At 37.7% G+C, this 13,854-nt stretch overlaps 1 protein-coding gene across 1 annotated transcript in view; it reads left to right on the forward strand.

Moving 5' to 3' along the window:
* The window catches only part of LOC131982739 (C-myc promoter-binding protein-like), a 109,081-nt gene extending 95,599 nt beyond the window's left edge, over positions 1-13,482 (forward strand). The window contains 11 exon segments of the mRNA XM_059347320.1: positions 608-833; positions 1,378-1,481; positions 2,155-2,330; positions 3,150-3,317; positions 5,178-5,340; positions 6,272-6,526; positions 7,286-7,403; positions 8,536-8,562; positions 10,009-10,171; positions 10,777-10,841; positions 11,233-13,482. Of these exon segments, the coding sequence (XP_059203303.1) occupies positions 608-833; positions 1,378-1,481; positions 2,155-2,330; positions 3,150-3,317; positions 5,178-5,340; positions 6,272-6,526; positions 7,286-7,403; positions 8,536-8,562; positions 10,009-10,171; positions 10,777-10,841; positions 11,233-11,369 (1,602 nt within the window). The 3' untranslated portion in view covers positions 11,370-13,482.
* Positions 13,483-13,854: the final 372 nt, after the last annotated feature.

The raw sequence follows: 13,854 nt of genomic DNA on the forward strand, positions 1-13,854 counted from the left end.
GTATATAATATTTCTAGATTTGGGTGATTTCTGTGATTCCTCCTAATGTGGCTTGTATTCTGTTTTTTAAGTGATCCACGTTATTATCAGATCTGATCTGACATTTGCAACATCAACAAAAGCCTTCTTAGTAGCAGATTTTGCAAGCCAAAGACAAATTTCTGCCTTTTGAATGCAAAAAGTAAACAAAATATTTTCCTTTTCTGTCTTAAAAGAATTAAACATTTTAGTCCCTGAAGCCTTAAAGTATAGTCATCCAGCTGGTGGTACTACCTATGATTTCTCCTCCTTCTGAGGGTTTTATTAACCCACACAGATCTGTGTTTTCCTGAGTCCAACTGTGTCCAAAGTCCTGTTTAAGCACATTTTTAAAATCCCCAATCCGAGCCAGATCAGGTGTCCTCCATCGGTCCATTTTTATGCTAACAATAGAAATAGAAAAAAGATGCAGCAGACTGTGCTCGGTCTGATCGGGTCATCTTCCAACAAGAGAAGCAGTGAGGTTTGACTCTGTCTGATGGTGACCTGCTGCTGTATTGTAGTTTTTAAATGAGACACCTGTTCAGTCCACGCCGACATTAACCCGCCCGTCTCCTCTGTCCATCAGGACGGCCACATCGACCGGCTGAGTGTGTCCTCCCTCGGGGTCGGGGATCCAGACTGCTCCTCCCTGCTGGATGAGGACTGTGTGGAGTCTGACGGCTCTGTGATCTCTCCTCAGAGGAACGGCCCCACGGGGCCCCGCAGGAGCCCCAGACGCAGCCCACTCCGCAGCAGACTGGACAGCCCCTCTGCAGCCTCCAGCCTCGGGAGACCCTCGTCTCTGTTGCCTGGTGACTATTCCTACTTCACTGATAACAAACATCACTGTATAATAACATCTTCTTTCTAATGAGATCAGATATCAAAACAATGATTTACTCTGTGAGCTGTTTTTCCAAACATAGAATTAGAAAATCTGTAATCTAGAAAGCATAATTATATTTTGCATATTTTCCTGTTGCTTAATGACTAATAATGAGACACAAAGAAAACGATATATTAAAAAGTTTATCTAAAACACAAAAAAGGCATAAAAAAAATGTCTGCAAAAACATACAGTAGTTTGGAAACCCGTTTCCTATAAGCCATTAAAATGAAAAACTTTCTCAGAAATAATGAGCTAATGTCTCGAGATACTAAAAAGTTTCTCATTATAATGACTTACTGGGGCTTTTCAACCTTTTCTCTTTTACTGGCAGAAAACTTCCAGTCGACTTAAGAAATGTCAGAGAAGAAAAACACTGATCTTGTCGTCACAATGTTTGTCTCAAAAACTTTGAAATACCCGCTGTAGGACAATGTGTTGTGTTGCTGACCATCTTTAATCTCCTGCAGGTTGTGTCCTGTCGCCTCCCGGCTTCCCGCTGCCGGACAAGTCGGACCTCGGCTCGTCACGCTACACTAGCAACACCAGCATCTTCAACAACTACGCCATGGAGGTAAAAAAAAAAAAAGACGTCAGAAACGCAGAATTTAGCGGTTTGGTCAAAGCAGTTAGAGACTGAAAGCAGAAATAAGAGTTTGATTTAAGAGGACTTGTATTTTTAACCAAATGTTAAGTAGTTTAAGTGCATTTTTCTGCGTCTACTTTGGCATTTTGCTAAAGATATGAAGGTATAAAATGAGTATTTGTGCTGTTCTTGCAGCAGACACTCAAAGTTTTTTCTTTGTTCCACACTTGATGTTTTATTCTGTATTCATAGATTCAGGAATGGCAGACTTTTCTGCAAGCTAATCATAAAGATTTCATGAAATTATGAAATGCCATTTAACTCAGTATTTAATATAATAGGGGAAATAAATATGGAATAATATAAAAGTCAGCTGAAATAAATAATGGTAGTCGTAAAAATTTATTGAATTATGTTGATTTATATATTTCAGGATTTATTTCATAGCCATAACTATTAACTAATTTAATACTGACTTAAAAAGCATTTTATCAGCTACAATGGGACAAAGCAGCAGCAGACTGAATCTCTGTGGTAAAATATTGTGTTTAATGAATTCATGCAGCAATTAGAAATCTTAATTTATATTAAAAGTGGTTCAAAGTTTTTACAGGCAGTACAAATTAAATTAACTGACAGGTGGTCCTTGTTGTGCTTCCAGCTGCTGATCTCCAGCTGTTCTCGCTGTAAGACGTGCGACTGCCTCGTTTACGATGAGGAGATCATGGCCGGCTGGACGGCCGACGACTCCAACCTGAACACCACCTGCCCCTTCTGTGGGAACCCCTTCCTGCCCTTCCTCAACGTGGAGATCAGGGACCTGCGAGGACCCGGCAGGTAGGGACCAACCGCAGAGCTGGACCACAGCAAAAATAAAATATGGGACAGGATTATAGGGTACCTTTTCAGAGGGATTATGTGATTATATTTGAGCTTTTTTTATGCATTTATCAATGCCTTTCTCAGAATCAAGTTTTTATCATGTACACACAATCAGTAGAATTTGGACGTTATTTCCTCACCACATTAGAGATTAATGAGTAAATAATCAACAATCAAAGATAAAGTTTAATGTACAAAACCTCAGTTAATTTAATCTTTATCAGGAGTTTGTGAGTGTAGTTTGATCAGATTTGATTGAAAGCTGCCTGGAAACAAAACTGGCTGCAACTGTTGATTATGTTTGAATCAGCAGATTATTTTCTAGAATATATGATTAATCATTTTGTCAACAAAACAGTGAAAAAAGCCTGTTACAGTATTCCAAAGTGACTTCATCAACTGTCTTGTTTTTTCCAACCAACTCTTTCAAACCCTGAAATATTAAATTCAATGTGATTTAAGTACAAGGAAAGCAGAACCTAGAAATGTCACATTTTTTGGCATATTTGCTTTAAAAGTGACTTTCGGATTTATTTTCTGTCTAATCTTTCAAGTTGCTATAAATCAATTATTTTCCTCCCACCCTCGTAAAAAGTTGCCTAAGAATATAGGGGCTGTAAAAATGAGGCTCTGAATCTCAATGAGATTTCACTCATTAATTTCTGACCTCTGCTGAATGATAAACAAGTCTATCTGATTAAATAATCTACTCTATCATCTTGTAGAATCTAAACACCTGACCTTTTTAAATGTAAATGTAATTTCTCTCTGCAGGCTTTTCCTGAAGGGCAGCCCATCGGTGGACGAGGCGATGACCTCGTCCTACTCCGCCTCCACAGGTTTGGACACGGGGACGTCCACCCTGTCCACCCCCTGTCCTACGACAGCCGTCTTCCCTCCCTCCCCTGTTCACGCTGTCCGGGAGTGCCCCGGGGCTGGAAGGTACTCTCTGTCACAGCACAGTTTGGTTTGCTGTGTTATTTCATATGATGGAAAGGCAGCAAGGAGGATTCAAAACAAGCAGAAAACCTGACACCGATTTACCTCAGAATATCAGTAAAAACATAACTTTTTACCAGCTAAGTTTCATGCAGCACCTGCTCCTAACAAAGCTGTGTGTTCGTTTGTATTTAGAGATGTTCAGATACCATTTTTTCCCTCCCGATACCGATTCCGATACTTGTGCTGTGGGTATCGGCCGATACCGAGTACCGATCCGATACCAGTATGTTATAAAAAAAATATCATACTACTGCATGACTGTGATATGATTATCATTGTGGTAAGGCCTGGCTCAGGTTAAACCCTTTGTAAAACATGAATAAATACAGCAGATTCAAGCCATTTATTTTTACATTTATTTTTAAATAAAACGGTATACAAAACAGGAGTGCAACAGCAACTTAAATAAATAAATCTGGGAATATATTTAAATTAAAGTGCAGCCAGAATATTGTAAAATGAAGGTACGGTATAAAAAACTGTAGTGCAACAGCAACTTAAATAAATATAGCGTCACTGTTTTAAGAGCTTAACGTTGCGAACCAGTAAATAGATTACTAATTTAACTAGGACTGCGCGCAGTACTGAACGGGCCCTCGCAGTACACGCGTGTCGGGGCATGCTGCCGTCTGGGTGTGTGCGTTACAGGGGCCAGTCTATACCACCCCTATGAATTTCATTGCCTTAAGTCTTGAGGTCTGGGCACAGTGGCATTTTTTAAATTAAACTGCCGCCAGAGCGCCACCTAGGGGCTGATCAATAAAACCTTCAAGGGTTATTCTCAAGAGGGCATTGACAATAAGTATACCAAGTTTGGTGTTAATCCGACCAACCGATTTGGAGATATAAAATACTTCAATTTAAAGAGTGCCACCTAGTGGTCATCGGCCAAAATTTTGCAGCGAGCCTCAGGGGCTCATGGGGAAGTAGTAAACTGAGTTTCATGTCATTCAGACACACCAATGTGGAGATATGCAACACTTTGTGTTTTGTGTTGAAAATAGCGCCACCTGCAGGAAGTTGTTATTCAATAACTTGAGTATTCTTTGGGTAATCAAAATTCTTTTGATAACTTTTTCTCATGAGGGTCCATAGATCCTTTGTGCAAAGTTTGGTGCAAAACAATGAAATTGCCTAGGAGGAGTTCGAAAAAGTAGGTTTGCGACATTTCGCGAATTTGCGGAAAAAAACGGTAGGCGAAAATGGGCGTGGCTTATATCACAAGATTCAGCACAACTCAGTGAATGCGTGGATATAAGTTTTTTGAATGTGCGCTAAAGTATGTGGGAGTTATTAGCCAAAACGCACTTTCCTTTATTATAGCGCCACCTAGTGGTGAAAATTCAGGATGACAATAGATTATACAATTTTTCGCCACGTGTGACTTAAATATAAAGTTTCATGAGTTTTGGGGTATGTTCAGGCAGTGAAAAATGCGATTATTTGGGTACGAGAAAAATAATAAAAAGAAAAAGAATAATCATTCGAAATACAATAGGGACCTCGCAGGTCGTTGCCTGCTCGGGCCCTAATAATAAATAAACATTCGAAATACAATAGGGACCTCGCAGGTCGTTGCCTGCTCGGGCCCTAATAAATTACCTTGTATCGGATCGGTAGTATCGGAGCAATTTCAGATACTGGTATCGGCATCGGAACAACTCTATTTGTATTATCGCTGAATATTATTGTGATTTAAACATCTGAAGTACTTTATTCACAATATTGCAGATTAAACATTTGTAATTTGTTAAATATTGTGAGTTATGTGAGCCTCCTCACCTCATCTTGTCTCCACAGGACTCGGTCGACCAGAGCTCAGGGTATCAACATCCCCTCGCTGTCCCCCGGAGCGCCCATGGCCCGCAGCGTTAGCGCCTTCGGTCCTCTGGACGAAGCACCACGAGTCAACCGATGTGTGCCGACGTCAGGCAGTCTGCCCAGCCGTCTCAACGAGACCACGGTACGTCTCAACACAAACACACTGAAGTCAGTCACCCAGAAGTGAGTTCACAGGACTACAAAGTGCAACAATCTTACTCTGTTAAAGGTCTAGGAAAGGTTTAGAAAAGGTTTAGGTTGGTCTCAAGACAGATTTCATACATTTCTCCCCCAGCAAAACTCACCAAAAATCAAATCTGCTGTATAAGTAATATAACTGAAAAGGCCGATTTGGCAGACAGGTATAATTTAACAACAAGAAGCTGAAAAACTGTGTGGACTGGGCTTTAAATGTCTCCTAAATTAATTAATTTAACTTATTGCAATTCAAAGCTGCAATGATCAATGTTTTTAAATGGACAATTACTTAAATTAGTGTAATAATAATAGACTTTATTTATGTAACATGCCAGAAATGCAGCACAAAATGCTTCAGGATAAGGAAATTACGCGACAAATAGAGAAGAAAAACAGGGATAAAATGCTCCGTGCTCCGTCTTAATTTTAGTAGCAGCATCCAGCTGTTTCCTGCGATAAAATATGCATTCAACAGCTTGTTGGTCTGGTACTCACAGTCATGGAAAAAAATATTAGACCACCCTTGTTTTCTTCAATTTCTTGTTCATTTTAATGCCTGGTAAAACGTACGTACATTATTTGGACAAATATAATGATAAAAAAACAGGCATTGAAATGAACAAGAAATCAATCAGAAATCAGAAAGCAATGGTCTAATAATTTTTTCCATGACTGTAGTTAGAAACTTGCAGGTAAATTAATGGAGCATTGAACTGCTAAAGGGAGTATTTAGGAGAATACTGACATTCATCTGGCTGTGATCTGGGCAATCTAACACACATGTAGTTGAGCTCAACAGCAGATTATTCAACAAACCCACTTACTTGATTCATAGCAATAACAAATCTTACTTCTGTCATTTCTGTGTGACCCAGGACCCGCTGAGTATGGAGTGGCGCCTCCACAACCCCGAGCCGGTGACGGTGCCCTACCTGAGCCCGCTGGTGCTGTGGAAGGAGCTGGAGAGTCTGCTGGAGAACGAGGGCGACCCGGTGATCACAGAGGCCGACATGGTGGACCACCATCCCATCATCTACTGGAACTTGGTCTGGTACTTCAGACGGCTCGACCTGCCCAGCAACCTGCCGGGACTCATGCTCACCTCAGACCACTGCAACAGGGAATCACAGGTCTCACTCACAGCAAACACACACTTTATGATTATTGTGATAATTTACCTAACCCTTACAAAGGGCTGTTAAATGATGCTGCTCCCTCCTCCCTGCTGTAAAGAGAGAGGTGCAGAGGTAGGGAGAGAGAGAGAGAGAGAGAGAAAAATTACTATATATATATATATATATATATATATATATAAACACACACACACACACACACACACACACACACACACACACACACACACACATACATACATTCACTCTTCTACTGCACAATATTGCATCTGACACAGTGATATGTTGTTGTTGTTGTCTCTTTATTTACTTGATTTACGTAATGAATTGTATATTTGTCATTGATTTGTCTCACATTTTATCTGTATATGTTTTATGAAATGTATCCACTTTTATTGATTCGTATATCTAACTGTTATTGTGTATTGTCCAAATATTTTAATAATAATAGTTGAACTTGTGCTTTGGCAATATTGTTTTTTAACATTCGTGCCAATAAAGCCTTATTGAATTGAGAGAGAGAGGTGTAGAGGTAGAGGGAGAGAGAGAGATAATGAGCCCTGTTTTATTTGGTATTAAAGTTTTTTGTCTGTGGTTTATTTCAGGTAGATGTTGTATTCAACATTAAATTAAATTGAATCAGTAAAATTTAAGGGGAACACAGATAACAGAGGAAACAGATAACTTGTCTGTAAATGACTCACACCTTTCTCTCTCTCCCTCTCTCTCCCTCTCTCCCTCTCTCTCTCTCTTCAGGTCCCTCGTCACTGGATGTCTGAGGACAGTAAACACGTGTTGATCCAGATCCTGTGGGACAACCTGAAGCTGCACCAGGACTCCATCCAGCCGCTCTACATCCTGTGGAACACGTACAGTGAGTCACGCTGCTCTCTCTCTCTCTCTGCAGAGCAGAACAGATTAAGATTCATCAGGCAGGCGGCTCATTAACACTCACAAGTAATGATTGATTTCTTTAGAAGCAGTGGAATTAAACTTAATTAATTTATCCTCAAAGCACCAAAACAATAGAATAAAGGTCTTTAAAAAGTGTTTCAACTCCAGCTGAATAAACAGAGTAAGATGTGTGCAGACACAGACGTTTAGAAAGAAATTAAATATTTAATTGGTGTTTAGTTTCTCATTTCTTTGAAAGGATTTCCCAGCATGGAACAAAGGCAGGGTGGATCACTGTCTTTGACCTTTTTTTATTTGTCACTTTTGCTCTCAAATGTCAAGTTTAAGTTAATTTTGCATAATTTACCTTTAGCTGAAATATCAGTGTAGTAGCTTAAATCCTGTCATAAAGTGCATTGGAAACAGACAAAAAAGCCACATTGTGTTTTCTACGACATTTAAATTTGTTTGAAGTTTAACTGGTGCTCTCTTAATTACACATGCAGCTCATTGATCTGTTTTCTTCTGCGGTGGATTAATTTGATTTGGACCTGAGTGGAGAAATGGCTAGAAATGTGCCTCAAACTGGGTTTTCTTTTGGTGATTTTCTGGAATTTCATTTTCCTATTTTAACTAAATTTTGATTTTAAAAAATGGACTAGTCAAAATTAACAGAAAGACAAAAAAATCACACTCCACCAATGAGCAGGTTGTTTCCTCAAGTACTTGAAAACCTTATTTTAGGCCAAGAAAGTATGTGCAAGTGTTTTTTTATGTGCCTTTTCATTTTGTGCATTAAATAGCCTTAGGGGGGAAACACTGCAAAAACAATTTTATGCCCCGTAGAGTTGGAAAAGTTGGTGTATTGATAAAAAGAAAACAAGACGAATAATAAATGTGACTTAAACGTCCACTGAGGACTTTCCTCACAAAACAAATTGTTTCATACATTTGTGTCTATTTGAGTGGGAGCTCTTTTAATGACGTCATCTCGACTGTGTGCTGTTGGAAGACGTGCTGCTGCTGCTCAGTGTGTCGTGATTGATGATTTAATGGAGGAGGCGGCGTGGAAGCAGCGTGTGCTAACAGGCTGTCTGCTCTCTGTCTTTCAGGGCTTAATTGTACTCTGTTGTTAGAGAGTGAGTTCCTCTTGTTTGTCTCTGTTGTGTCAAGGCTGCTACTGCTGTCTGTTGTTTTGCTCTCTGCTCGATGCTTTGCAGTGTTTAAAACTCTGCTGTTCGTGGTTTCAATGTTTTGGGAATGAAACGTCTCTGTGCAGTGTGAAATCTTTACGGGGTTATTTTTTGTTCTGTGAACTCAAATACAGTCGTGCTCTGTATTTGACTGCAGGTTTGCATCTCTGGTGTGTTTGTTCCCTCGCTGACATGATGCTGTTTGCTCCTAAACATGGAGACTTTTTTAGTACTTACAGGGCTGGGTACTGAACACTAAACTCATAGCATCATCTTTAGTTTTAGTTGCACAAGCTCATAAATCCATTCCTAAGTTTGCTGTAAAATCCCTACTAATTCATTTACTAACAGCTAGTATTTACCAGTGCTGGAGGACATACTAAGATAATTTACTTCAGTAGAAGTACTACTTCAGTAGAAATACTCAGAACTTCAGAATAATTGAATAATAATTATTACTTGGCGACTTTCATACTAGATTTGGAAACTTTTCATACCCTCTCATCTACTTTATTTCTAAAAAAGTATTAAATGACACATTTAGAGACTTATTCAGACTATCGGGGGGGGGGGGGGGGGAGCAAGACATATATTCATATACAGTCATGGAAAAAAAAATAAGACACCCTTGTTTTTTCCATGGTTTTTCTTGATAACAATATTGGTTGTTATCAATAAAACCATGGAAAATGTCTAGATATCAGCTCTTAGATTAAACTCTTATGAGCTATTTTTGTTGTTATCATTATATTTAGTTGTACCAGGCATTAAAATGAACAAGACATTGAAGAAAAAAAGGGTGGTCTGATAATTTTTTCCATGACTATATATTTTATATTGTAATTAATTTCCATGCACATGTTGTAGGTGTAGGGCAGGCAGGAGGACTTAATACACACCTTTACATTCTTGTAAATAGATAGATAATAAATATCTCCACAAAACGCCTCCATACACAGTATCTCATATCTTCTCTGATATGACATATAAGTGGTATATAATGCAATTCATTTTCAGTTTGATGTTATTTGTCCATTAACTGGAGAACTGTTTTTATTTTAAGAATTGTTTGACAGAAGATCCTGTTACTGAGTGCAGTTTTAGAGAAAATGTTAGTTATTTAAACTTCACATTGAAATTTTCTATTACAGAAAGGTTTGTTTTCTGTCAATTGTTCTTAGGAAAGAAAATCAATAACAATCAGTGCATTTCTAAAATGAAGTCCTGCTTTATACCTGACAGATACCCAGCCCAGAGTACTTTTCATCTGAGTGAAAATCTGTTATAATCTGAGAGAAAATCATCCTCATTTTGCATCACTGTTTTATGTCTTAGCTCTGATATAATGAGTCCCGTGCTGACCTGTGTGTGTGTGTGTGTGTGTGTGTTCAGACGTGGGTTACCCTCTGTCCCGGCCGGTCCCGGAGGAGGAGAAGCCGTTCAGCGAGGAGCTGCTGCAGAGTGTCGTGAGGAGCATCCAGAGGAACGACGTCAGCCGGCCAATGGCTCAGCTGTTGCAGCTGCTCGCTCACACACTGGGAGTCAAGAGGCAAAGGTCAGATAGCAGATTATTTATTTATTATTAATTCATCTTCAGAGTCATCACATCTAACATACATACAGCTACAGATCAATCCATGTGCAAACTATTGTTTTCTTAAAGTGATAGTAGTTCTGAAATATGTCTCTTTGAAAGTAGATGAAAAACGTTTAATGTTTTAATCTTTGCTGAGGATCAGTGGTGGAAACTAACTATATGCCAAGTACTTCTACTCTATTTCAATTATTTGCTAAATGTAATTACGTTAGATTCAGGTTATTGATGCAAAATATTGTAATTGATTAAAATTGGCTTTGCTTATACCAGCTACAACATTAAAGTGATGGACACATTATTGGATGAATAATTGTCATTAATAGGGTTACTCATGCTTCTGTACTTTTACATTTACTTACAGCACAATAACAGTAGTTGCATTTAAAACGGTCACGTTCTTTATGAAACATTTCTGTCTTGTTAATCAGTTTGCATGATTATTTTCCACTATGTGTTTGTTCCTACCGGGTCCAGCTTAGTTTTATGGTTGTATTAGAGTTAAAGCATAAAATGTCATTTGTTTGGAAAGGAAAGTGTTTTAACCTTACTTCTCACTTCTTCAGGAGTTTGTATAGAGACATCCTCTTCCTCTCTCTGGTTGCTCTGGGAAAAGATAACATTGATATCGGTGAGTCAGATTTTGTTTACTTTATTGATGTTATATTTCATGAGTGAAGGAACTGAAGGGGTAAGAGGATAAGAGGGAAGTAAAGGAAGTAAATCAGTATTCCTGGACTGCCAGATCTGAGTTCTGTTCATAGAATAATATTTATTTGGAATCTTATTTAATACTTGGTAGAGCCCGGCTGATATACTGAGACCAATAACAGATATGAGGGTTTGTTTGTTTTTTTATATGCAGGCACCTAAATGCTCCTCCTCCTGCAGAATCTGTCAATTTGTCACTACAAACATAATGTAGTCCATTGGTTAATGACAAATATTAAGTGCAGCTTTAAAAAAGGACAGAAACAGTGAAGAATGAGGTATAAACTCCCCTCCGCCTCTTCTCCCCTCAGACGCCTTCGACCGCGAGTACAAGCTGGCGTATGACCGCCTGGTGCCGAGCCTGGTGAAGCTGACTCATAACTGCGACCGTCCGCCCAGCACCGGCGTCATGGAGTGCCGCAGGACGTTCGGAGAGCCTTACCTGTAAACGCTTCACCGCTTGGAGAAGAGCTCAGGAAAACTTCCCGCTGGAAGGAAGACTGTGAATGTTTTTAAAGGAAACACGGTACGACATGTAGCTGAAACAAAAAGACAGAAACATCACCAACCTGTGAAACATCCTGTAAATACACAGCAGTAGAGGATTTCTTTTTTAAAACACATTTATATTGTAAAGTCACAACATATGAAGACTAATATTAGCAATATTTTAACTTGAACTCTATTTATACAAAGTAAGCTTTATTTATTGTCGTCTTTGTCGTTTCGACCTGAACGCCGCGCTGCAGTAAGAAACTAGTGTGTTGTTCATGATGAGTAGCTGTCTGCTTAATGAGCTGAGGCATAAAAAACATTTAATTCATAGTTTAAATTAGAGCTGCAATCATTGGTAAATCCACAGAAAAATGTGACAAAACCTCTGGTTCAAACCATGTTTTGTTTGGTATGAATTAAATATCTACAGGTTTTTAACTGGTGGTCTTAAATGTGCTTGTTTTGTCTGACAAAGTGTGCTCCTAAATGTTTAGAAGGAAAAAAAAGCTATTGTACATGTTTGAGTATATAAGAGTTGCAATCATCATTAAATGTTTCAGTCATTCAAGCAATAATATGATAAAATATCTGGTTTAAACTGTTTTGTATTGCTTGTGTATGACATAAATTTAAATATCTACAGGTTTTTAAGTTTCCTAAATTTGCTCTTAAATTTAAAAATAATTTCAAAGAAGAGCTGCAATTATCAGTAAATCCACAATAAAATATTAACTAATTTAAAAGTGGATTAATTGTTTCAAAAGTTATTCAAGCTAAAATGTGATAAAACCTCTGATTATGGTTTGTTTTACCTGTGTATAAAACTGAATTGAATAAAAACAGTTTGGAACTGTTTGTCAGGCAAATTTAAGACAAAGTGCTCTTAAATGTAAAAAAAAAATTGTATATGTTTGAGTCAGGGCATAAAAAACAAACAAAGGTTAAAAATTAGAGCTGCAGTTATCAATAAATCCACGGGAAAAACAAGTATTTTAATTTGTTATTCAAGCAAAAATGTGATAAAACCCTTTGGTTCCAGCTGTTATAGCTTAAAATTACAGCAAATTAAATATAAACAGGTTTTTAACATATTTAAGTCATCAAAGTGTGCTCTTCAAGGTTGAATAGGAAAAAAAATGCTATTGTATGTTTGAGTCAGAACATTAGAAAAACAATTAGTCATATATAAAATTGTTGTTTTTTTTGTTTTAAACATTATTCAAAAGCCTCTGGTTGCAGCTGTTTGTTGTTTGTTTTGTGATAACCCTTAAAAATGACAGCAAATGAAATATCTACAGGTTTCTTAACTATTTCTCAGACAAAAAAAGCAAATTTAAGACAAAGTGCGCTTTAAAAATGCTGTTCAAATGTTTAGTTAATTAACTGAATAAAATGATCAGATCAACAACAGTATCAATAGTTGCAGCCCTGATTTAAAAGTTAAAAACCACTTTTTAAAGCTGCCTTTAATGTTCGTCCAGTATGTGAAGATAAATGTCTGCAGTCGTGCTTTTAATTTCATTTTAATGTAAAGTTTGGTTCCCAAACAGTATTTAGTTTGTTTACAACAGATTTTTTTCACATCGTTCAGATGAGGATGAAATATTTAGTTTAGTGGAGCGCTGCAACGTTTGTTTAACAAATTAAATATCAGTGTTACTTTAATCGTCTCTGTACTAAAACGTGCCGACTGTTGGGATCAGAGAAAAGTTCTTGATCCAAGAGATGAAACTTACAGATTCAGAGAGTTTCACTGCAGTGTGAACGGTTCGTCCTTAATCTACAGAAGCTGCTCTGATCTAAAAACACAAAACCAAAAACCAGCACCGTCACTTTTCTGTACCTGGTCACCAGTCCAAACACTTTCAGGTGATTTAACTCCGGATTAAAGGTTTAAAAAAGGTTCGTCACAAAAGCCTGCTTGCATTTCTTAAAACCTGGATTCTAATTTACGAGTTTTATCCTTCAGTTACTAAAATCATTGTACTTACCAAAATAAAAGCTCATGCCGAGACACTGACTAGACGAGAGAGAAACATGAAAAGTCAGAATATCAGACAAACAAATGAATCCGGATTATATAAAACACTTATTTTAAATCTGCATTAGAGCATTTTGGAACAGAATCATTTCCAAGCAGAGTTGCAACAGTATGAGATGTTTACCGTACGACAAGTCTCGGTATAACACTTAATAATTATAATAATTAAAAAATATTATCAGTTAAAATGACCCTTAAACGAGTAAAAAGAAAATATCTTAAGCTTGAAACCTGTTTTCTTTCTAATGGAAGTATGTGTAGAAAGTGTTTCCTTTCAAAATAAAGTAAGAAAGCTGTTCATGTCCTGTTTTGAACTTGAAGAAATTAGGAGCAAAAAATAAGCAGGATTATAAATAAATAAATCACTTTATATGTGTGCTGCACGTTACCAATTGGG

The sequence above is a fragment of the Centropristis striata genome, chromosome 2 (genome assembly GCF_030273125.1).
Source record: "Centropristis striata isolate RG_2023a ecotype Rhode Island chromosome 2, C.striata_1.0, whole genome shotgun sequence".
NCBI classification, from domain to species: domain Eukaryota; kingdom Metazoa; phylum Chordata; class Actinopteri; order Perciformes; family Serranidae; genus Centropristis; species Centropristis striata.